Consider the following 25935-nt stretch of genomic DNA (forward strand, 5'->3'; position numbering starts at 1 on the left):
CGTCGTGCGCAGCGCCGTCAGCCCGCCTTCACGGATCTTCAGCGGAAGGATCCGGGCGGTGAGGGACCCAGTCGGTCAAGGCATCAATAAAATGTAAGTAGTAATTTTATGTGATGGGGCTAAATTAATTAAGGGGGGGGGTGTATTAATTAAGGGGGGTTTATTAATTAAGGGGGTGTGTATTAATTAAGGGGGGAGTGAGTATTAATTAAGGGGGTGTATTAATTAAGGGGGTGTATTAATGAAGGGGGTGTATTAATTAAGGTTTGAGTGAGTATTAATTAAGGGGGTGTATTAATTAAGGGGGTGTATTAAGGGGGGAGTGAGTATTAATTAAGGGGGGTGTATTAATTAAGGGGGAGTGAGTATTAAGGGGGTGTATTAATTAAGGGGGTGTATTAATTAAGGGGGGTGTATTAATTAAGGGGGGTGTATTGATTAATTAAGGGGGGAGTATTAATTAAGGGGGGGTGAGTATTAATTAAGGGGGGAGTGAGTATTAATTAAGGGGGTGTGGATTAATTAAGGGGGGTGTATTAAGCGGGTGTGGGTTAATTAAGGGGGGTGTATTAATTAAGGGGGGAGTGAGTATTAATTAAGGGGGTGTATTAATTAAGGGGGTGTATTAATTAAGGTTTGAGTGAGTATTAATTAAGGGGGTGTATTAATTAAGGGGGTGTATTAAGGGGGGAGTGAGTATTAATTAAGGGGGGTGTATTAATTAAGGGGGAGTGAGTATTAAGGGGGTGTATTAATTAAGGGGTGTATTAATTAAGGGGGGTGTATTAATTAAGGGGGGTGTATTGATTAATTAAGGGGGGAGTATTAATTAAGGGGGGTGAGTATTAATTAAGGGGGGGTGAGTATTAATTAAGGGTGTGTGGATTTATTAAGGGGGGTGTATTAAGGGGGTGTGGGTTAATTAAGGGGGGTGTATTAATTAAGGGGGTGTGGATTAATTAAGGGGGGTGTATTAATTAAGGGGGGGAGTGAGTATTTATTAAGGGGGGTGTATTAATTAAGGGGGGTGTATTAATTAAGGGGGTGTATTAATTAAGGGGGGTGTATTGATTAATTAAGGGGGGAGTATTAATTAAGGGGGGGAGTGAGTATTAATTAAGGGGGGTGTGGATTAAGGGGGGTGTATTAAGGGGGTGTGGGTTAATTAAGGGGGGTGTATTAATTAAGGGGGGTGTGGATTAATTAAGGGGAGAGTGAGTATTAATTAAGGGTGGTGTATTAAGGGGGAGTGAGGATTAATTAAGGGGTGAGTGGATTAATTAAGGGGTGAGTGGATTAATTAAGGGGGTGTAATAATTAAGGGGTGTGTGGATTAATTAAGGGGGGTGTACTAATTAAGGGGGTGTGGATTAATTAAGGGGGGTGGAGTAATTAAGGGGGTGTATTAAGGGGGAGTGAGGATTAATTAAGGGGGTGTATTAATTAAGGGGTGTGTGGATTAATTAAGGGGGTGTATTAATTAAGGGGTGTGTGGATTAATTGAGGGGGTGTATTAATTAAGGGGTGTGTTGATTAATTAAGGGGGTGTATTAATTAAGGGGGAGTGAGGATTAATTAAGGGGTGTGTATTAATTAAGGGGGGTGAGGATTTATTAAGGGGGGTGTATTAATTAAGGGGGGTGTGGATTAATTAAAGGGGGCTGTGGATTAAAGAATTAAAGGGGGAGGTTTAAATAATGGGGGTGCAGGTTTTTTTTTATTAAGGGGGTTGCAGTATTCTATTTATTAAGGGAGGATGTGTACTGCAGATTTTTGTTTTTTGTTAAGGGGGTGTGCAGGGTTTTTATAAGGGGGGTGTGCAGGTTTTTTGTTATTAAGAGGGGTTGTGCACGTTTTTGTTTTTTATTAAGGGGGTGTGCAGGGTTTTTTATTAAGGGGGTGTGCAGGTTTTTTATGTGTAGGGAGTGAATGAAATTTATGTGATCGAGGTGCAGGGTTTTTATGTGTAGGGAGTGAATGAAATTTATGTGATCGGGGTGCAGGGTTTTTATATGAAGGGCGAGACAAGGGGCTTTGTAGAAAGGGGCAGGGCAGGAGTTTTCTAGAAGGTTCTCACCAGCCCCTTTCTACAAAAGCACTGGTATTAAAACTATTGAAAAAATATGTGGGTGTTTTCTTACATTTTTATTATGGGGGGGTGGGGGGGGGTGCCACACTCAGGGTCCGCCCCGGGTGCCAAATGCTCTAGGTACGCCCCTGAATAAGCATGCAGATTATTGTAAAGGAGGAGCCATAGAATCTGTAAGTATGACAGTAACATCATCCAGTGGATGGCTGAGTCTGATTAGAAGTTTAGTTTACAAAAGCTCTAGAAAGCTAGTCAGTATTTTAATGGACACACGCATTAATTATTAAAAACGGATCTTGAACCAAGTATGAATTTGCAAGCTTTTGACCGGATAGTTTCCCAGGCATAGCAAAGAATTCGATGCTGGGAAAAAATATAGATCTCCATATGCTGCAGAGGCCAGTTTTGCAGCTAATGACATGTAACTTTTGATGTGTTCATCCTTTATAGAAATTCTTATGGATATAAAGCTTTAGACCATATACAGTGTCCTTTATCTTGCAATGATTTAGACAGGGTATGAAATGTTACAATAAAAGAAAAACAATATACAGTGTGGCAAAAGGAACCTCGCCACTGGGTCTTGGAGGGGCTTGCTTGCCAGTCTCTTGCCTCAGGACAATGGCCCCTGTAATAAACCTTGCTTACAGACACTGTTCGTGCCTTTTGGTACTTGTATGGTTCGGTATATGAAGCTTGTCGAACAGATTAGACTAATATTGTTTGAATACTGAATGAACTGTCGAACGGACTGGCTACCCAGAACAGTCATATGCTGCTTGTTATCCTCATTGACCTCGCTAACCGCAAGTGGTTAGCTGGGTGGCTGTCGTTCTTATGTGCGAACACGTGGCGGCAGCCATTCTTAGCCACGAACACAGACAGAGGTGTTTGGTTGTCAAGTGCAGGGAACTATAATCGGACACTCGACGGTGTAGCGCGGAGCTGGGACTTCCACCTCCAGTCACGTTCGGGAAAATGGTTTAGAATGAATGGCGTTCGGTGGGTGCAAACTCCAGAACGTGGGGCACAAGACAAGCGTACGCACAAACAGTTTATTCGTTGATTTGACTATATTAAGTAATCCTGAAAGAGACCGACCACACAGCCTGAATTCATGGAACTCTTTTGGACGGGAGCCTCGTCTGCGGTCGGACAAAATATGACTTCCATGGAAATCATGAACCCGTGAACCAATCTGGGTGATTTTTGGATATGTTGGTCACCAAGATCTGGTCCATCAGGGGATGTAACTTTGATGGGGTTTCCATGGGGTTTAGGGGTACTTTCGGGGTATTGCTGAAATGTGTGTTTTTCTGCCTGGTGATAATTGAGTTAGTACAGTCCATGACTCAATTATCTCCTAGGCACAGGGGAGGGATTTTCTCATTATGTATGGGAGTGTCCTGAATCTGAGAGCCAATGTAATTGTGTATTTGTTTCTACTGTGGTTTACTCTCAGGTTCAGGGGGGAGTGCCCCTTGCACGGGGACTTGCATATAAGGCCAATTGTGGCTACCAATAAAGAAGTTCCTCTTCACCCTCAACATAGAGTCTCATCTCATGTGTGGAGGGGACATCTATACTCACTCTGGAGATTGCTATATCACTATACTCTCCTGGGATTATAATCACTGGCTCTTTTAAAAGCATATTGCTACACTCTCTTGGAGGAGAGGTCTACCCACTGGAAGTTGGATCCTGGTCTTGGGTCCAGGGTGGGTGGAGGACAGCGAGATACCAATCGAGCTGTAACGCTGTAATGCTGGAAGTTGGGACTATAGTGCTGATGGTGTCTGGTGGAGTGCTTGGAGTACTCAGTGAGCACTAGGAGCATCCATTAGCAGAGGCACCCGGTCGGGTGTCAGGCGGTTCACCACATCTAGTTTTTCTCAAAATAAATAAATAAATAAATATGATTAAATACCTTGTTTTTAGGTGTTTGTAATGAACAAGAAGGCATTATAAGCTGTGCAACTTACTGAAAATGGCAACATTTTCTACATTTGAGTATAGTGCCAACATATAGTAAATATAGTTGAACGAATACTCCAAACGTGTTAGACACTCCAGCTCGACAACAGACCCTAATCATGTGAGTGTTTCTGATTGTTTAATACACTGGCACAAACTGAAAGAGGATAGAGGGCTTGCAAAGGCTGCAGACACCAGATTGGCAGCTTTTGCAAGCTGTTTATCATATATTGCAAAAGAAAACATGCAGACTAAAATACATATACGTTTTGTTCAGGGGTATATTTCAGGGGACTGTTCCTTTAAATCTAAAAATAAAAAAGTATTTATAAAGTATCACAGCAAACATTAATTTTTGGAAAAGATTATCTTTGGAATACTTTATAATGCTAACAGTTAAATGGGAGAGTCCATTCATCATCCACCTCCCTTACTGTAGGAATGTTATGACTCAGTGAAACCTACTTTATTGTTTATAGTTTATTTTATTGTTTAAATATTGACTTTTTCTGCATACTTGCAGAACTTAAGTGATATCCAGTAAATCCTGACAGAAAATGTGTTCCTCTCATTTCAGGGGTACAAATGGGTAACTTACGCAGTCCTGTGGATTCCATTCGTGAGGCAGTATTTACGGTGTCTCCAAACAGACAGTAACGTGGCATTGTAAGGCCCACAACTCCAGCCACGCAAGGTCCTGGTATAAAATAAGAGGCATATTGTTAGATTAGATCTCAACAGCAACCCCTGTAGTAGAATTTACATAAAAACAGATACATCTAGTTGCTGCAGGCATCTATAATTTCATAAAAACATTTTAAAAGATAATTTAAACATCTGGAAATGTATACTAACCACAGTCCTTCCATAAAATATTTCAATCAGGACTCACATATTCCGTCTTGTGTCCTTTGTGCCCAGCATCCCAAAACATTATACCCCATAGGGTTTAATGCCCTATATAGCTATTAACTTCTTAATTATTGCTATAATGTGCCATGTTCAGGACCTCTCCAGACTGACTGCAAATCATGCAACCTGGCCCCATTAAGGGCTGAGCATGCGCAGAGTGCAAAACTGAGGCTGATATGCCAGATTTGGGCAGTTCGGAGGTTTGCCACTGGATTATAAATGGGTGGCTGACAACCAACTTAAAGGGTTTTCCTGCATCCTATCAACACAAATCAGATTATTTACTAAATTATGAACTGTACTTAATTAAAATACAAATTACAAAATTATATGACTATAGCTGATTTAGAGAATGTTTAGATTGGTTTTTAATTCTGTTCAATTTGTTTAGTGAATAACTCCTCAAAGCTCTCCTTATCCTATTTAAAACTCAAGTTTTGGAAAAAATAAGGTAAGCATAATATAGACCAGCTAAATATAGACTTCCATGTTATAAATCTTATTAAAACAGAGCAGAGATCATTTTCCGTTTGCATGTTAGAAGCAATATATTTAAATGGACACACATAAATTGCATAAATAAAATAAATGTTTTTAAGAATGCCCCATAAGCCTATGTAATGTAATGTTGGTGCCATTACGTTCACATAAGCTTATTAAGTCCATCCTGAACATATGGAACAAAAATAATGTATTCACTCAATTTAGAAACCAAAACATAGGTGTTTGGACATCCATCAAACATTGTACCTGAATGCAATCCTATCCTAATCCTGACAGGTACATCGGGCATGTGTCTCATTTGGAATGTTCCTACAGAGCTAAGGATGTCTAAAGACATATTGGCGATCTCTGCTGCGTGCTTGTTTCCGTTCCTCTTTGGGAGTCCAGATGCCACCATGTAGGCATCGCCGATGGTTTCCACCTGAAATAAAATACATACCAGGCGTTGACACAATATTTTAGTCTTGATGTAGAGGCACAAATTCACACACCATTTACTGGCATCAAGCCATAACTGCGGAATTAATAATCTAATTTGTATTTGTTCCAGTCCCTGAGATTTATTTGTTTGCCTACAATGCCAAGAATCTATCAACTAATAATCTATAGTAAAACACACACAAGTGATACATAAAAGAACAACATTGTAAAAACATGACATGTAACTACAACATGACCGTTAGCACAATGTGTTTTTTTACGTTACTTTTTTGTTCTCTTGACCGTGGTTATAGGAATACTTTAAAATTTAATTTTTGATTTTTGTAATCCTTTTTTTTTATGAGTGACAGTCATGACATTAACATCACATGTAACATTAGGTAAACTTGGTACAGATTCTATGCTGATAAATACAAGCCGTAATAGTATATTTCTAAAAAGGTGTGTGGACTTTCCTTTTGGTAGTGCCTATGTCAAAAACATGTCACATTTTTATGGTTTAGGTATATCATGCGCTACAGTTAAAAGAATTGTAGTTGTTAAATTATAATCCATTTGTTGGTGCTGTAGGTAGCTTATTTTATGGTTGGATAGGAAGTGTAAACTGTTCAGAATGATTCCGAGAACTCCCAACATAACACAACAATATTGAACCAACAAGGGTTAATATCGGGTCTTTGATACATTCCCATCTGGAGAAATAGAAGGAAAGAGTGAGTAAAGGAAAGTAAAAAGGTAGGGTCTAGAAGAGTCGAGTCTATAAGAAGAAGAGTCAAGTATAGGTAGGTCAGCGGTGAGCCATGAGTGGCCGGGCGCGTAGTACTGGGCATCTATAGTCTTCTGCTGTCTCAAACCATGTCCCAATTTGAGGGTCTTCGTAGATCATTGTACTTTTTTGTTGTTGTTAAACAAGTACAACAGGTACTGACCCCTTATTTAGTCTGCTTAACTGCAATTCAACCAGGGTTCCTATACATTTCTTCATGGAGCCTCTGACCCTAGTGGTCAGAGTTTTCTAGCGGTTTTCCATCAAATATGTATTTCGTATTTTAGCCATGATTTCGTCTTAAGATAAAAGGCATATTGCACAGTCTGTTGTTCTACATAATTCATTTTCTGCACTTTCAGAGTGTAGTGGTGTCCTGGAGATAGGCACTGAGGCTAGTGGTGTTGTGCAGAGAGGCACTGAGGCTAGTGGTGTTGTGCAGAGAGGCACTGAGGCTAGTGGTGTTGTGCAGAGAGGCACTGAGGCTAGTGGTGTTGTGCAGAGAGGCACTGAGGCTAGTGGTGTTGTGCAGAGAGGCACTGAGGCTAGTGGTGTTGTGCAGAGAGGCACTGAGGCTAGTGGTGTTGTGCAGAGAGGCACTGAGGCTAGTGGTGCTGTGCAGAGAGGCACTGAGGCTAGTGGTGTTGTGCAGAGAGGCACTGAGGCTAGTGGTGTTGTGCAGAGAGGCACTGAGGCTAGTGGTGTTGTGCAGAGAGGCACTGCGGCTAGTGGTGTTGTGCAGAGAGGAACTGAGGCTAGTGGTGTTGTGCAGAGAGGCACTGAGGCTAGTGGTGTTGTGCAGAGAGGCACTGAGGCTAGTGGTGTTGTGCAGAGAGGCACTGAGGCTAGTGGTGTTGTGCAGAGAGGCACTGAGGCTAGTGGTGTTGTGCAGAGAGGCACTGAGGCTAGTGGTGTTGTGCAGAGAGGCACTGAGGCTAGTGGTTTTGTGCAGAGAGGCTTGAAGACTATGGTGAGGCCTAATAGAAAGCAGTTGTTGTTGGGGGATTCCATCATAAGAGGTGTGGAGATGGACAATGGTGGTCTTGTGAGGTGTCTTCCCGGAGCTACTGCTCACAGAGACAGGAGACGTATCTGTAATATTGTTAAGCAAGCAAAGCAGGAAGGGGAATTGGATGTACTTGTCCATTTAGGGACAAATGACTTGGCTTGCAATGAGGTTTCAGAGGTTAAGGAAGTCTTTAGTGTTTTTGCCAATGATATACGGCAGGTTGCTTCCACACTGTCATTCTCTGAAGTTCTGCCTGTGCATAACACTCAGAACGACAGGCGGATGCGTATTAGGGACTTTAACTTGTGGCTTGGTGAATGGTGTCGGGAGCAAGGATTTGGCTTTATTGTTCATGGTAGCTCTGTTTGGAATGGAAATAAACTGTATAAAAAAGATGGTTTGCATCTTTCTCAAAAGGGAACAAATGTTCTCAGTGAGCAGTTCAGAGGTTTTGCTAGGATGTTTTTAAACTAGGAGGGGGGGGCAAAAGGGTGATAAAACATCAATCCAATTGTCCCCCAAAACAAGGACAGAAGGTGCCTGTAGCAAGTGTGTTAAAAAATGATAAGCTTAGAGTCATGTCTACAAATGCTCGCAGTTTAGGGAATAAGATCCATGAACTTGTGGCAATAATGGCAACTGATAGTGTAGATTTAGTCGCTGTTACCGAGACATGGTATAATGAGAAAAATGACTGGGACATAGCAATACCAGGGTACTCTTTATATAGAAAAGACAGGGAAGGCAAGAAAGGGGGAGGGGTGGCCCTGTATGTAAAGGATAGCATAAAATCTAGCCTAATAAAGGTTAGTGAGGCGAACATAGAGTCCGTTTGGGTTACGTTAGAATTTGGTAATCACACAGTAACTCGTGTAGGTGTGATTTATAGGCCCCCAGGACAAATTGAAGAGTTAGATAATTTACTAGTTGAAGAAATAGCTAAAATGACAATGAAGGGGGAAGTTATCATCATGGGTGACTTTAATCTTCCTGATGTGAATTGGAAAACAAAAATAGCTACTTGTGCCAGGAGCACACATATTCTAAACTCCCTACTGGGATTGTCTCTAAAACAAGTCGTTGAGGAGCCAACTCGTAAAGAGGCCATACTAGATTTAGTGTTAACAAATGGAGATTTGGTATCAGATATTACTGTAGGTGAAAGTTTAGGATCCAGTGATCATCAGTCAGTGTGGTTTAATATAAGAACAGTGACTGAGTCACACCACACAAAAACAAAAGTTTTAGACTTTAGAAAAACAGACTTTTCTAAAATTAGAATATGTGTAAAGGAGTCATTATCAGACTGGAGCAATTTATATGGAGTCCAAAATAAATGGGATTATTTAAAAGTTGCACTACTAAAGGCAACAGAAAATTGCATTAGGCTTCTCAGTAAAAGCAAAAAATTCAAGAAACCACTGTGGTACTCCGCAGATGTGGCCAAAATAGTAAAAAACAAAAAGTTAGCATTTAGTAATTATAAAAAAAAACAGAGTGAGGAAGACAGAATGACCTATAAGATTAGGCAGAAAGAGGCTAAGCAAGTTATAAGAGCTTCCAAATCCCACATAGAAGAGAAAATAGCACAGTCAGTAAAAAAGGGGGACAAAACTTTTTTTAGATACATAAATGAGAAAAGAAAAGTAAAACAAGGATTAGTTAGATTAAAAACAAAAGAAGGAAGGTATGTAGATGAGGATAAAGGTCTAGCTGACTGCCTCAATGAATATTTTTGTTCGGTATTTACAGATGAAAATGAAGGAAAGGGACCTCTGTTAACAAAAAGGATAAATGAGTCATTTATTACACGTGAGTTTACAGAGGAAGAGGTTCTATTTCAACTGTCAAAAGTAAAGACAAATAAGTCAATGGGACCTGATGGAATACACCCAAAGCTATTAAAAGAGCTTAGTGGTGTACTAGCAAAACCATTAACAGATTTATTTAACCAATCATTGATAACAGGAGTAGTCCCAGAAGATTGGAAGTTAGCGAATGTTGTGCCCATTCACAAGAAAGGTAATAGGGAGGAGTCGGGCAACTATAGGCCAGTAAGCCTTACTTCAGTAGTGGGGAAAGTGATGGAAACCATGTTAAAGGATAGGATTGTTGAACATCTAAAAACACATGGATTTCAAGACCAGAGACAACATGGGTTTACTTCAGGGAGATCATGCCAAACTAATCTTATTGATTTTTTTGATTGGGTAACTAAAATTATAGATCAGGGTGGTGCAGTAGACATTGCTTACCTAGATTTCAGTAAGGCTTTTGACACTGTTGCACATAGAAGGCTTATCAATAAACTACAATCTTTGAGTTTGGATTCGAATATTGTTGAATGGGTAAGGCAGTGGCTGAGTGACAGGCAACAGAGGGTTGTAGTCAATGGAGTATATTCGAAGCTTGGGCTTGTCACCAGTGGGGTACCTCAGGGATCTGTACTTGGACCCATTCTCTTTAATATTTTTATTAGTGATATTGCAGAAGGTCTTGATGGTAAGGTGTGTCTTTTTGCGGATGATACTAAGATATGTAACAGGGTTGATGTTCCAGGAGGGATAAGCCAAATGGAAAATGATTTAGGTAAACTAGAAAAATGGTCAGAGTTGTGGCAACTGACATTTAATGTGGATAAGTGCAAGATAATGCATCTTGGACGTAAAAACCCAAGGGTAGAGTACAAAATATTTGATAGAGTCCTAACCTCAACATCTGAGGAAAGGGATTTAGGGGTGATTATTTCTGATGACTTAAAGGTAGGCAGACAATGTAATAGAGCAGCAGGAAATGCTAGCAGAATGCTTGGTTGTATAGGGAGAGGTATTAGCAGTAGAAAGAGGGAAGTGCTCATGCCATTGTACAGAACACTGGTGAGACCTCACTTGGAGTACTGTACACAGTACTGGAGACCCTATCTTCAGAAGGATATTGATACCTTAGAGAGAGTTCAAAGAAGGGCTACTAAACTGGTTCATGGATTGCAGGATAAAACTTACCAGGAAAGGTTGAAGGATCTTAACATGTATAGCTTGGAGGAAAGACGAGACAGGGGGGATATGATAGAAACATTTAAATACATAAAGGGAATCAACACAGTAAAGGAGGAGACTATATTTAAAAGAAGAAAAACTACCACAACAAGAGGACATAGTCTTAAATTAGAGGGACAAAGGTTTAAAAATAATACCAGGAAGTATTACTTTACTGAGAGGGTAGTGGATGCATGGAATAGCCTTCCAGCTGAAGGGGTAGAGGTTAACACAGTAAAGGAGTTTAAGCATGCGTGGGATAGGCATAAGGCTATCCTAACTATAAGATAAGGCCAGGGACTAATGAAAGTATTTAGAAAACTGGGCAGACTAGATGGGCCGAATGGTTCTTATCTGCCGTCACATTCTATGTTTCTATGTTTCTATGTTTCTATGTCTTTAAGCCATGATTGGGCTTATGCCCTCCTAGCCGCTAAGGTAACCTTGTGTAGTAATAGTTGTTCGTGCTTAGTCCATCCCTTCAAAGGTCTGTTTAATAGGTATACCCATGGGTTAATGTCAGGTTTACGTCAGGTCCTATCTTTTTCCAATACAGTTGAACTAGGGGGCGTGTGGATATAGGATCCTCTATGTCCGTATCCTGCCCAAAATGTATCCATCAGCGAATTTTTCATTCTATACAATTTTACGAGGGTTGTGTACCACCTGAACATAGTTTTAAACTATTGTTCCTGTAATGGCACGCATATGGACACAGCGTTATTGGCTTCCCATATGTTTTGCCAGTCTACACGTTCTAATGTTTCCCCTAAGTCTGCTTCCCATTGTTCTGTGTAAGTTAATGACCCCCATTCGTTTGTTTCGTGCTTAGATAAGCGTACAAGATAGTGATTAAGTCTGACTGTATAGACACTCAAACACATCCTCTTAAAGAAAGACATTGCTTTGTGAGCAGTTTCTCTTATGTGTGCTTGATTCGCAAAACCATTTAGTTGTAATAACAAAAGAAATTAGTTGTTGTAAGGTGGGCCTTTTTTTTAATTCATCGAATTGTATTATCTTTTTGTTAATATACATTTGATATATTCTCTGTATGCCTACTCTCACAAAGTTTAGGAAACCACCTTTCAAATGAAAAGAAAAGTAAAAATTAAAAGTTAAAATCACTGTTAATTCAATTTAGTTCCACTCGCCTTGAAATCATCATGATCAATAGTCTCAGACCGATCCTTAAAATTCTCATAGAGAAGCACTGGGGACCCTACAGAGCATGCGCGGCAATCAGAGTGTTTCTCCACTTATCATTGAGAATCAGTGGTTTTATTCACTCTAGAAGTGAACAATTTCAGTAACCGAAGGTCTTCACAAAGAAGTGCCCTAGTAACTAATTAACACCCACTAGAGGCATCTTTAGTGATAAATGTAAACATTGACATTTTATCACAAAATGCACTGCTTACATTTGCCAGATTACAGGAACGGGCTCTTTGCTTTAAAATCACTACATTAAGCACCAAAACCACTGTATTAAGATTTAATCATTTTGGTGCTTAGAGTTTTCATTTACTAGAGTTATTATAACAAGCATAAGCATATGCATGGGGAAGATTTTCGGTTCAGTTCGGCATTCCGAAATTCGTGACTTTCGCAATTCGGAACTTCGGCACTTCAGCACTTCGGAACTTTGGCACTTCGGCACTTCGACACTTCGTAAATTCGGCAACTTCGGCACTTCGTAAAGATTAAGATTACTTAGTATTAGTAAATTATGCCCCTACTCTCTAAACCGCGGTATAGCGAGTAGGGGCAACATTTACTAATACTAAGTAATTTTTACTTAGTATTAGTAAATTTGTCTGAAAGACCAATTTAGGTATGTCAGCCTTTTGGTAGATAACTCCCTAATACCGTGGGAATTAGGGAGTTATCTACTTATTCATTCTTGTCATTACATTGACTGGCTAAGTAACTTACATTTTACATGAACCTATGTTACTTGATTGTTGTAAGTGTTGCAAATGCTTACAGCTGAATCCTGGCTATGTTTGTATACTTTTTATTTCAAATTGAATACAATGTAACATTCTTCTTCTTTCACTGGGTAAGTATATTAGTACTTAGGCAATACTGTGCTTCGGCACTTCGGCAACTTCGGCACTTTAGCACTTCGGAACTTCGACACTTCGGAAATTCGGTAATTTCGGAACTTCGGGACCTCGGCAATTCGGCAATTTGGCACTTCGGCAATTCGGACATTCGGAAGTACCCGAATGTCTGAATCGCCCGAAATTCGTCCGAATTCATATTCGGACCGAAACGAATTGCACATGTCTAACAAGTATTACTATAATAGACTATATGGCATACAATACAAGTTACAGCACATTTTCAACAGCAAAATGTCAACTAATAGACAGACATAAAAAAAGATCACAAGCTCTAAGCTAACAATAGATACTTGATGAGTTTTGTATGCATTATTAAAAAAATGAAAAATAGTTTGGAAGTTTTGATTTGGGAGACTTTCAAAAGCAATAACAATAAATGGACACTCATGCACCAGGACCATTACAGTTTATTGTAGTGGACATTGTGCAATAAATTTAGGGTATCCCAAAACCCAAACTCTAGCGCCTCACCTGCCATTCAGATAATCAAACACATTACCTTCTGCATTATGTGTCTACAGTCATATAACCTAGGACAGTGATAATAGGCTGTGAATGCTGACAGTAGATGGATTTAGGAAAATGTGCAGAAGGTTGCAGACCCAAAGATTTATTTCAGCATAACCACTGCACTAACCTTTAGAGGATATATTTCAGAGAATGCCATTTTAACTCTTACTTGATACACAGTGGTGTACCGGGGCATTCAATGAATACCCATGCTGTAAACCATACGTAGCTTACCTTGTAAACATCGTGATTCCCCAGAACAGCATCAAACAGGGTGTAGAGGTCGTTCAACAGGTCGACCACTTCAATAGGTTCACTGAGCGCTGATATCGTGGTAAATCCAACAATATCACTAAAATAGATGGTAACTTGATCAAAATATTCTGGCTCCACGGTGCCACCGGTTTTCAGAGCTTCGGCCACAGAACTGAAATGCAGAGTGTTCACTACTCAATAATAGCCAATCATATGAAAACCAGCAATGATTAAAACATAATAAATATGGCATATAAAAGCTAAAGGCTAAGGATCAGATGAGGCCATAATTTGCATTTTTAAATTTTTTTACGTATTACATTTGATAGTAGTAGTGGGTATAGCATGTTATTGTATGAATTTATTTCGCTTTTTTCCTCTTTGCATGCATATTCACACTTTTTATTTGTTATATTAGTGAAAATTCTAGACACTACACAATATGTTATGTTTTGTACTACTGGTGTTCCTAAACAATTTTCCAGTAGTTAATGGGACACCTCAAACCCAGAAATCACTTTAGCTTGCTGACATGCTTTACGTGTGAAGAGTGCGTCTTGTTTTCATTTTAATTGAAACTTTTATAAATTAACCTGGTTACACTTCCAGACTGTCTATCGGACAAATGGTCCTGTTACTTCCTGGTTTGTTTAGCTCAGTGGAGATAAACTCAAGAGGCAGCAATTGCCCAGAGCACCTGCCTTGCAAAGACTTCTCATTGAGCTGCATTGGGAAGTCTGTGATTGGGCAGCCACAGAAAGTCTGGGCGGGGTTAGAAGGGGAGGGTTTGCAAAGACTGAAGACAAGATCTGCAATGTTAACAAGCTGTTTTCAGATTTATCGCAATGAAAAAATGCATAATTAAAGGCATTCTTGTTTTCATTTTGGTTAGATCTATTAAACAGGGGTTTTTAACATTTTGTCAGTGGAGTGTCCCTTTAACAAAGCTACATAGTTCACATGTGCAGATTATATTAACACTAACTTAAGCTTACTACTACTACTACAATGCTCACTTCAGTTGGTGCATTAACCAACTGGCTTATCACACAGTAGAGCCAGACTTTGCTATTAAGCAGATGATAGTGAAGTGATGACATTATCAAAGTAAAATAATTTGTAAGCTCTGCTTTCGTTTGTCAGATAAGTAAACCAGAGTTATTATTTTTATAAATATATTTCTTATCTGAGAATGTCATATTTTTTTCCTTTGGTTTTCCTACAAAGTCTGCTGTCTGTTGTAATATATGCTGTGTATTAGGTTTTGTATAATGCATGCTGTCTGCTTTAATGCATGTTGTTCACTTACTCATGCTACTACTTAAAGGGACACTCCGCTGCTCATATTAAAACAAAATAAAAATCACTGTTTAGCAAATATACCTAAAATGAAAACATGAAAACATGTGTGTATTTAATTATGTATTATTATTATTATTGGTTATTATTTATATAGCGCTAGCCTATTCCGCAGCGCTTTACAATAAGAGGGGAATTTACCAAATTAGACAAAATGTAACAGGAACAACGAGCTATGTATTTTTTCATTTGACAAGATCTCTTGCTTGCAGCCTATGCAAGCCCTCCCCGCTCAGACTTTCTGTGGCTGTCCAATCACAGACTTCCAATGCAACTCAACGAGAAGTCTTTGCCACGCAGGTGATCTGGACAATTGCTGCCTCTTGAGTTTATCTCAACTGAGCAAAACAAACCAGGAAGTAAAAGGACCGTCTGATTGACAGCCAGTGGGGTGCAACCAGGTTCATTTATAAAAATGCCAATTGCTATTGAAATCTGAACATTTTGTAAAAAGAAAAAAAGAGGACACACTCTTCACACATATCGTACTTCAGCAAGCTAAACTGTGTTAAGGGTTTGGGGTGCCCCTTTAAGAAAGCAGAACATCCTGTAAATTAACCTTTTCTTTACATACAAAAAAATACAAGAAAAATAAAAAGATAATTATGTGTTTTGATTGTTCCACAAAATGACTTTTTAAACTTACGGTGGTAACATCTGAGAAAGAAGTTTTTCAGTTTTCTGCTTCTCAACCTCCAATTCCTCTGTTCGCTCTCTGATTAAATCTTCCAAATTACTCGAATATTGCTCCAGCATCCTCAACATTGAGTCTATGATATTGGTCTTCTTTCCTTTGTTAATTGTTTTAAACTGTAAATGTGACAAGGTTAGGTGGATGCTGCCGGCTTATTTGATACAATGGTTGCAAGTGTAAAAAAATAAATATAAACGTAATCCGGATACAATATATAATAATAACAACATATAATAGCTGCAGAATACAATGCACAAAATATAATGTAAAAGCAGGGTAGAGCTAAGTCAGGAACCAGAGAGAAAATACATTTTCAACTATCTTGTGTGCACAATTTAGAACAGTGTGCCTACTAACCACTAAATCTTGTGCACAAGATAACTGTATCATGTGGGCACCTACCTCGTTCCCTACTGCCTTGACCTGCTCTGTTCCCTGCCTGGGCCTCCAATTACATCACTGGAGGGGTCGTCAGACTCTTCCACTAGAGGTGCTACTCAGATGGCCACTAGAGGTGCTTCCCGGGTTAAGTTCTACAATGTTTGCAGGACCCATGTTCAGCATTTCCATGCTTTGTATGGAGACGCTGAATGCTCCCCGTAGAGATGCATTGATTCAATACATTTCTTTTTTTTAATATTTTATTATTTTTCTTATTATATAAAACATATACAGTATGCAATATACAATATTTCCTCATATTGCAATTACGTGATAAAATTTTCAAGTGTATACATATCTAACATACAAAACATTAACTATACATTAACAAAGATAAACAAAAAGTCCAGACTGAGGGCTCTCTTGAGTCAGATTAGATTTTAATTTAGTAATTTTACATTCCTATTATAGCATCTAGCTATCTTTATATCAAATGTAAGCAGGGTTTATCTATAGACTAATTTTCCTGTATGATACCTAGCCAGTTTTTCAGAGTACTTGGTTCTTTAACTAACCCTATCTCCATTTTCAACTGATAGATTAATTGTGATTTTACTTCCTCCCATATTGGGATTTCTCTGGCTTTCCATTTCCTAGCAATTGATATTTTAGCTGCTAACAGTGTATGGATTATCAAGAAAACATATTGATCCAAATTCTGAGACATATATAGTTGTAACAAAAATAACTGTGGTTTCTTGTCAACCTTAATTCCTGTCCATGATTCAATATTCATAGTTACCATATCCCAAAATCTTTTTATCACACCACATTCCCACCATATATGTAGCATTCCTGCCTTATGTTCCCCGCAGCGCCAGCATTTATCCGATGCATCCGGGTACATTTTAGCAAGTTTATCTGGCGTTAAATACCATCTATTCATGATTTTGTATTGGAGTTCCACTAGGTTCAGACAATGTACATTTTTTATGGTCAAATTCAATGCTTTCATCCAGTCATCGTAACTTATGTTATTGTCTATTTCCTTTTCCCATTTTGATATCACTAGACCAATAATTTCTTCCGGGTCAGTTTCGATTAAATTAAAACACTTTGAGACTAACTTTTTAATAATAGTATGGTCTTTTAATAGTTGTTCCAGTATTAAATGTTTCGCTGAATAATTTTTTTAATAAGTGCTCTTTAAGATACCCCTTTATTCTCATATAGGTAAATATCTCTTTAGATTGTAGCTTATATTCGTCTGTTAAAGTATTAAAATCTTTTATCTTACCATTATCTATTATATTGTTAATTTTGTTAACCCCTGCATTGATCCAGCTCTGGATGTTTAGATCCATTATATTTTTTTTGCAGCTGTCCAAAATCAATGCTAGTAAGCAGTTTGTCTTGTAAGTCTAGATCTTTTCTTAATTTATACCATATGGGGATTAAATTGTTTAGGATCAAGCCCTTATCATAATTACCCTGTCTAAGGTTTTTTCTATGATCTGTCTTCCAGAAAAGAGAATATATATCCTCCTTTATTTCATCGTTAAGTAGACTCTGTTCCATTTTAAACCAGATTTGTTCTTTTGCTAAATCGGATTGGGTTATTATTGCTTGTGCTATGTTACAAACTCTCCAAGTATGATTTAATTGTGGGATTCCCAGTCCACCCGATTTTATCTTTAACTTTGAATGGTTTCGACTTAATCTAGGACGTTTTTGACTCCAAATAAATTTATTAATAATTGATTGTGCTAAAGATAGCCAGCTTTCTGAACAGTAAAGGGGTAGCATGCGGAAGAGATACACCCACTTTGGGTATATATAGAATTTTATAATATTTATTCTCCCCCACCATGATACTTCAATTCCCTTCCAATTATTCAGGGTTTTTGCTGTATCTTTCATTAGCCTTAAAATATTTTGTTCCATCATATTATTCGGTTCATTAGTAATTTCTATGCCCAAAACTTCCATGGTTTTTTTTTCACAATTAAATCCGAATTTGTCAAATAACTTTTGCTTAATATTTAACATGAGATTGAATGAAAGTGCTGTAGACTTGCTTAAGTTTAATTTATATCCTGAATAGAGTGAATATTCCTCTATAGAATCCATGACCTTTTCCATGGATTTCACGGGGTTTCTCAGAGTATGTACCACATCGTCTGCATACATTGTAAGCTTTAATGATTCCTTCTCTAGTTCTATTCCTTTTATAGAGTCATCAGCTCTGATTTTGTGTGCTAATGGTTCAAGACTAATCAGGTATAATAGTGGGGACAGGGGACATCCCTGTCTTGTTCCATTTGTTAACTGGAACCATTCGGAAGAAAATCCGCTTCCCACTACCCTAGCCGTTGGAGTTGTATATAAAGCCATGATAGCCCTGGTGATATTACCTTGAATTCCAAAGCCAGATAGGGCTTTCTCCAGAAACTCCCACCTTACCCTGTCAAAGGCCTTTTCGGCGTCTAATGACAGGGCAAGGAGGGGGATCTTGTGTCTGGTTGCCAGATCTGCCACATCTATCAATCTCCTAATATTAGAAGTTGGGGCTCTACTGGATATAAACCCCACCTGGTCTTGATGAATAATACTTGTTATTACATTAGATAACCTGTCTGCTAGAACAGAAGAGTAGATTTTAATATCACTGTTAAGTAATGAAATAGGTCTATAATTTATTACTAATTCCAAATTTTTCCCAGGCTTTGGAATTGAAACTATGTGGGCTTTTAACAGTTCGCTGGGGATATTTCCGTATGACATAAAGTCATTAAATAGTTTGGTGAGAGGTTCTATTATATTACCCCTAAAGGTTCTATAAAAGCAGTTACTAAACCCATCAGGTCCTGGTGCTTTTTTTGATTTTAATTTTTTAATTGCAGATTCTACTTCATTTTGTAAGACAGGTTCATTTAATACTTCCAGTTGAGCCTCTGTTATACACGGGAGTTTGAGTTCTGTAAAGAATTTGGAAATATCATCAGTACTATTTCCCCCGGGTAGATTATATAATTCTGCGTAATATTTTTGGAATGCATTACCGATCTTCTCTGGCGACAGGACTACTTCTTCTCCGTTTATTTTTAATTTAGAAATAATTTTTTTAATTTTTTCCTTTTTTAATCTATTTGTTAGTAGTTTATCCGCTTTATTCCCTTTATAGTACCAGTTTCTTCTTAAACGTTCTAACGCAAGGTTGGATTTGTTTATCAATATATTATTAATACTCTCTTTTATTTTTTTTAATTCTTTACTTATTTCATACGATATTTTTTTTTATTCTGTTTTTCCAATCTATCATGATCTATATAAAGTTGTGCCAAGTTTTGTAAGTTTCTTTTTTTTTCCTCTGTGCCCATTTTTATAAAGCTTCCCCTGATTGTACATTTAAACGCACACCAGAGCGTAGATAAGGAGGTCTCAGAATTATTATTTTCTCTGAAATAATCTTCTATAGCCTTTTGTATTGTGTCCACATTTTGTTTTGTTTTTAACAAGTATTCATTAAATCTCCAGTTAGATCTAGTTTTAACAAATTCTTCTTTGATTTCTAGAATTAGAGCATTATGATCTGACCATGGGATATTAGTGATCAGAATTTTCTTGACCCTTCTAACAATATTTATTTCTGTCAATATGTAATCTATTCTTGAATATACCTGATGCGGGAAGGAAAAACAAGTATAATCCCTTTCCATAGGATGCCATATGCGCCAAATATCCATAAGGCCTGCCTTTTTAATTACCTCGTTAAATTTTTGGGAGGATTGTTCTAACTGTCTCTTGTTCTCATTTTTTTTTAATTTATTTCTGTCCATATCAGGGTCTAGTATACAGTTGAAGTCTCCCATATATATTATTTTCCCTTGTTTAATTTTTTCGACTTTATTCACCAGTTTATTTAAAAACCTTATGGGAGCTTTATTGGGGGCATATAGATTTACAATTGTGTATCTCTGATTGTTTATCTCTCCAATTATTATGAGAGTCCTTCCTTCGTCATCTGAAACTTGGTGAATTAACTTAAAATCTATCTTCGCAGAAATTATAATTGCTACTCCTCTTTTCTTGTTCTTGGGCATAGAGGATCTAAAAATATGTGGGAACTCTTTTGAACCAAACCTATCTTTGTCATTTTTTAGCCAGTGTGACTCTTGTATTCCACATATGTGTATTGACTCCTTCCTAATAAAATCGGTGAGGATAACTATTTTCTGCGGTGTATTTAACCCCCTTACATTCAGAGATGCTATTCTAAGCATAGCTTAATTCTATCTGACCCCTTTCCCCTCAGTCTGGACAACCAAAAAATAACATAGCATACAAGACATTGCACCCCTACATTTAACATTAAAATAAATGGTTCCTTTCCCATAGGAGCCATAAATATCCCTGCGTTCCTTCCCCCTGTATGTCAGGAGGGAAGAAATTTACAGATTAACCACCCTATATGGTTAGGTGATGGGATATACTAACAATTCTATCAAACGTGTAAGAAATCTGCGAGTTACCCTGAGTTCAAGCGGGGATAATAATATGAATGAGAAAAAAACAAAACAAAAAAAAACATTTGCTTTACATTCTTTACCTAGATTCCTTCTCTCTCCTCTGTCTTTTCCCCTGTATTATTTATCTTTAGTGCTCATGTCCAATATTATTTACTTAAAGTGTGATAAACTCTCTCTGTTTATTATTTATTTAATTTCCCTATCCTTCTCCCTTACTATTTATACTAATAATATCTATTCTTTCAGTGCTCAAGTGCTCCCCTCCCTTGAATTTCACTTCTTTTTACCTGGAACTACTATCATTTATTTGTGTGATATTCAAAAGTATCTTATATTCCTTCACTTCTAACCCCCTTTGTCTTACTCATCCTCTTCCTCTCTATTTCCTTTCTTTCTATATATTCTTTTATATTTATGTGAATTATTTAACCATATGATTTTCTGTTTCTCTAATTGTGTTTATCTCAGTTCAATTCACCTCGTGTTAATTTCTATAGAGAAAATGATATTAGCTACCCTACTTTCCTAATTTTCTTATTCTTTGTTTCAAAACGCGTCTTTGTATAGACTGCTTATCAATGTTACCAACCATAATCTCTCTTCAAGGGAAAACGATAGAGGGGGAAAGACACACACACACAAAAAAAAAAACAAAAAAAAAAAACAAAAAAAACAAAACAAAAAAAACAAACAAAAAAAAAACCTTTATAGGGCTACTTAGAGTTACCTCTTCCCGACCCCTATTCATGGGGAGAGGGAGGGGGAAGTCTAATGTAGACCCATACATCTATTATTTAAAGGTTTCCTGAATCCATTTTTGCAAACTCTGAACTTCTCTAAACATTTCCACTTTTTCTCCATACGTGAATCTTAATCCAACTGGGAACAACCAAATATACTTAATTCCCATTTCTCTCAATTTAACAGTGCAAGATGTGAAATTTTTTCTAGCCATTCTGGTACTTCTAGATAGGTCGTTAAATATTTTGATGGATTCATATTTAGAGTCCTGTAGGGACTTGGATCTCATTGCCCTCATAATTTCTTGTTTAAGTCTATATGAGTTTAAAGCTGCAATGACGTCTCTTGGATGCTGGGCTGGAATATTGCTTGGGTTTGGGATTCTATGTATTCTTTCCGTGCAAAATTGGCTATTGTTCTGCTGGACCCCCAAAAATTTACAAAACTCTTTTAGGAATTCATCAAGTCCTCCTGAAGTCACTTCTTCTTGGATTCCTCTTATTCTGATGTTGTTTCTCCTTGCTCTATCTTCGTTATCCAAAATCTTGGCTTCTATTAACGCCATTTTTTTTCCATCTGTATAATTCTTTCTTCATTTAAACCTTGTTGTAATTTTATATGATCCATTTTGTCTTCCATTAGATTTATTCTGCCCATTATTTTGGCTATCTCTGTTTTAAAATCCCCCATCATTAGGTGTATCTCTTTCTTTATATTTTCTAGTTGCGCTTGTAAGCATTCATTCAAGAGATCTTTTCCAATCAGGCCAGCGTCTTTACTTAGAGAGTCCGACATTTCATGCTCGGGGTTTGTTTGTATTATAGATTGCATTATGGGTTGGGCTGCTCCATTTATACTATTTCTTCTTTCTGCCTTCTCCTTATCTTGGGGTGAGAAATAGTTTGAAAGTCTTTTTTCATTTCTTTGGTCGAGTTTTTTTTCTCTTTTGTTTCCCAGCTTAAGTTCACTTTTTTTGTTTGCCATTATTGCACTTTCTTGTATGGAATTAATAAGAGCAGGATAGTATGTATCAAAAAGTATGTATCAAGGAGGGCGGAGCTTGACCGTCAAGCGGAGCGGACGCAGGTTGCATGAGCTCCTGCCCGACGGGCACAATCTGGCAGTTCAGCGGCGGCTACAAAACCCACAGACACCTCTGGGTGCACTACCCATGCTGGGGGTGCACCACGGAAGAGAAAGGCACGATTCCGACGCCCGTTGGAGACGGGGGCGCTAAACGCCGAACGAGGCCTATAGGAACCGGGGCAAGACGCCTGCTCTCCCCGACCTTGGGAACTCCAGACCGACCCGGCAAATACCCTCCGCCCCCCCCCCTTGGACCGGTGGGGGTCATCCCGGTCCGCCCCAGCCACGCTAAGCACACCCGAGGGTGGAACGACAGGCCACGCGGCCCACAGGGGTAAGACTCCATCGAGGCACAGCCAAGATGGCGGCCCAACGCAGGCCCCAATCAAAGGGCACAAGCATCCAGCCGCCACTCCAGCCCACGGTGACGATGGACCGGCTCTGCGAAGGCATGTGGGCAGTGCTCCGCAACCGAGGAGCAACACAATACCAAGCGATGAGAGCGGTGGCCGCCTGGATTCGCCCAGCCACCAGGCGCCGCCATTATGGAGCGCTGCCGCGGGCCCCCAGACCAGCTGCCTGGCGGGGTAATGGCGGTCGACCAGCAAAGCGGGAAGCACGTACACCCATCCCCACACGGGCAAGAACTGGGGAGCTACACAAGCCACATATGCACGCACCTGGCCGAGCCCTGCATGACACACAGCTACCCTCTCTGGTGTCAGCCGCCTACCGGATCGTTATGAGGGGACCCACACCACCACCCATAGAGGGAACTGAGCCCTGGCATAGAGGTGCCACAGAATCCGCCTGCCCCCATGGAAGGTGCTCACAAAAACGCCTAGAACACCCGCCCAGGCACGCACGTATGGCCTCCAGGACGGGCATCGGCTGAGGCAATATGGACAGACAAGGGGTGAGGCCCACAACCCAAGACCCTGCACACTATGCAGAGACTCTCTCCCTCCACAGCCTACGCAAATGCCAGATCCTTAATTCCTACCACACAGAGCGTTTCTAAAGCTCACTTTATGCCAGACTCACTACACTTGTTTGCCTGTGCTTAGCTCTACTCTGCCTCATTTTGCTATTTAGTTTTGTTGTTTAATGCGCAAGTTAAGCATGTACCATAACTACTGGTTTGCATTGCATCGCAACATGTCAATCCCACCGCTATGCGCATGAGGCGAACATATCACATTAAATGCAAGACACGTATTTATAACCATAAGCGCAACTAATATACTTATAAGCGACTCTGCCCTAGCTGGTTATACTATATAAGCGACCTGTTTAATAGCACACAGATACATATGTATATGCTAAATGTTATCACTAGCGTTTTACTACACTACCTGTACTATCTATGTTGCCACTAACCTAATTCACGCATGAACCAATCCTGTTTACATAATATACTTACATTTCAACTGATGTTTTAACGTTACATTAATTAAGCCTGATAAAATATAAAATTGTGCCAGTTAATCGTATACCCCGCATGTTAAGCGTGGGAATCTCCTGAGGATTGCTTTTGGGGCACCTCAAGCTTGCCTGTTTCCTTTACGTGCACTACAAAAATAAAGAATTAAAAAAAAAAAAAAAAAGTATGTATCAAAAAAAAAAAAAAAACAACAAAAAAAATAAATAAAAAATAAATAAAAGTTTTTTATTTGATTGTTCCGTCTTTCTTTCGCTTGATTGTGTCCAATATCTTGGGTTCAAGGACTAGGGTCTCACGGCGTTCCACGGCTTTCAATTGTTCTCTGGCGTTTTATTCTTAAGCTCCAATTATCTTAACATTCATTCTTAACATCTTAACATTCAGCAAGTGAACATTAGAGCATTTAGAAAGAAAAAATAATATTTTATCCAAATAACCCACAGATCTCCAGATAGCTCCAGGACATTTACAAAATAGTAATTTTCCCTCTTGAATGTCTATTTTGAACGTGGGACTTAACGATATTCCATACTATTCCATATATTCTACGTTATTCCATTTTTTTTTTAATCCGTCTTAGCTATTTTATGGATAACGATTAGGTTAAACACGCTTATCCAGAAGAGATAACTCTCTCAGCCAAAATTCGTTTGGAGCCTTTGCACGCTCCTGTTAACGGAGTTTTCAATAATAATAATAGGTTAGACACATATCTCCAATGGGGACGAATCTCTCAACCGGGATTAATTTGGAGCCTTTTCCACGCTCCTGTTAATGGAATTTTCCTTAGGTCTATATATCAGTATATATCAACTGAAATTAGTTTGGAACCTTTGCACACTCCTATTGGTGGAGTTTTCAGTAAGTCTATATATCTGTATATATTAAGTATTTATCAAGTCTACGTTCAGTATGCCAGTGAAAGGGATAGAATGGCAGTTTTCTGTTGATTATGCAGACATTATTCAGCTTGTTTATATGCTTTTTATATACTTGCAGTTAGGCTGTCTTCTGCCTGTTATTTATGCCATTTTTTAGGCTTGCTGCCGTACTGGATGTTCCGAATTGCTCGTCTGTCCGTCCACCACGTGTATCTGCAAGTTCGTTCCCCTTTACTGCATTGACACTAACTTCAGTCTTCACTGTCCTGGATCTCTATGCCACCGGAGACTCTCCTGTGCTATCTGGACACTGTCAGCAGCGTGTCCACTCATCCGTCGCCAGCTACCGCCAGCTGCCGCCATAGACCCTCGGCCTCAGGTACCTCGCGGCTTCCTTATCTTTTTCGCGGCTTTTCCCCTCACCTTCCGCGGGACGTGACCGGCGTGCGTCGTCACGTCATCGCCCCTCCCCCGCAAGAGATTTTTTTTTTTTTATTCAATACATTTCTATGAGGAGATGCAGATTGGGAAAGCACTGGATTGGTTGAGATTATCAGGATTGATGATCTCAGAAAAGGAGGCGGGTCTGGGTGTGGCAAGCACAAGTTAAGATTGATGATCTCAGTAAAGGAGGCAGGTCTGGCTGTGGTAAGCATAAGATAAGATTGATCTCAGTAAAGGAGGCTGGGCTGGCCGTGGCAAGCATAGGATTAGATTGATGATTACAGTAAAGGAGGTAGGGATGACTGTGGCAAGCATAAGATAAGATTGATAATCTCAGTAAAGGAGGCAGGTCTGGCTGTGGTAAGCATAATATAAGATTGACAATCTCAGTAAAGGAGGTGGGTCTGGCTATGCCAAGCATAAGATAAGATTGATGATCTCAGTAAAGGAGACGGGCCTGGCTGTGGCAAGCATAGGGTACAGTGAAGAACTGACCTGATCGAATATCTCATCGAATGTTGGCCGCCTCTCGGCAAGTTCACTCCAACATTGCTTCATCAACTGAATGCATTCCAGGGGGGCTTGATCAGGGGCCACAGTTGGGCGGCATAGAGGAGGGGGTTTCTTCACTTTTCTTATAATTTCTGAGTGACAGAGAGAGGGAATATATGTAGTGATAGTCAGTGGTCCATTTGCAATGATTTTTTTTCAGGCACACAATGTAAAACATCAGTTAATAAAGTACACAGTGC

At 39.1% G+C, this 25935-nt stretch overlaps 1 protein-coding gene across 3 annotated transcripts in view; it reads right to left on the reverse strand.

Annotated features, from left to right (window-relative positions):
• LOC134572973 (retinal guanylyl cyclase 2-like) overlaps positions 1-25935 on the reverse strand; it is a 155175-nt gene that overhangs the window by 46984 nt on the left and 82256 nt on the right. For all 3 annotated transcript variants that reach the window (XM_063432335.1, XM_063432318.1, XM_063432327.1), the window contains exons 12-16: positions 25679-25827; positions 15630-15793; positions 13604-13796; positions 5726-5900; positions 4662-4760 (exon numbers count right to left, since the gene is read on the reverse strand). In XM_063432335.1, coding sequence (XP_063288405.1) covers positions 4662-4760; positions 5726-5900; positions 13604-13796; positions 15630-15793; positions 25679-25827 — 780 coding nt within the window. The remainder of the gene's footprint in view (positions 1-4661; positions 4761-5725; positions 5901-13603; positions 13797-15629; positions 15794-25678; positions 25828-25935) is intronic.

This window comes from Pelobates fuscus, chromosome 1 (genome assembly GCF_036172605.1).
Source record: "Pelobates fuscus isolate aPelFus1 chromosome 1, aPelFus1.pri, whole genome shotgun sequence".
NCBI lineage: Eukaryota > Metazoa > Chordata > Amphibia > Anura > Pelobatidae > Pelobates > Pelobates fuscus.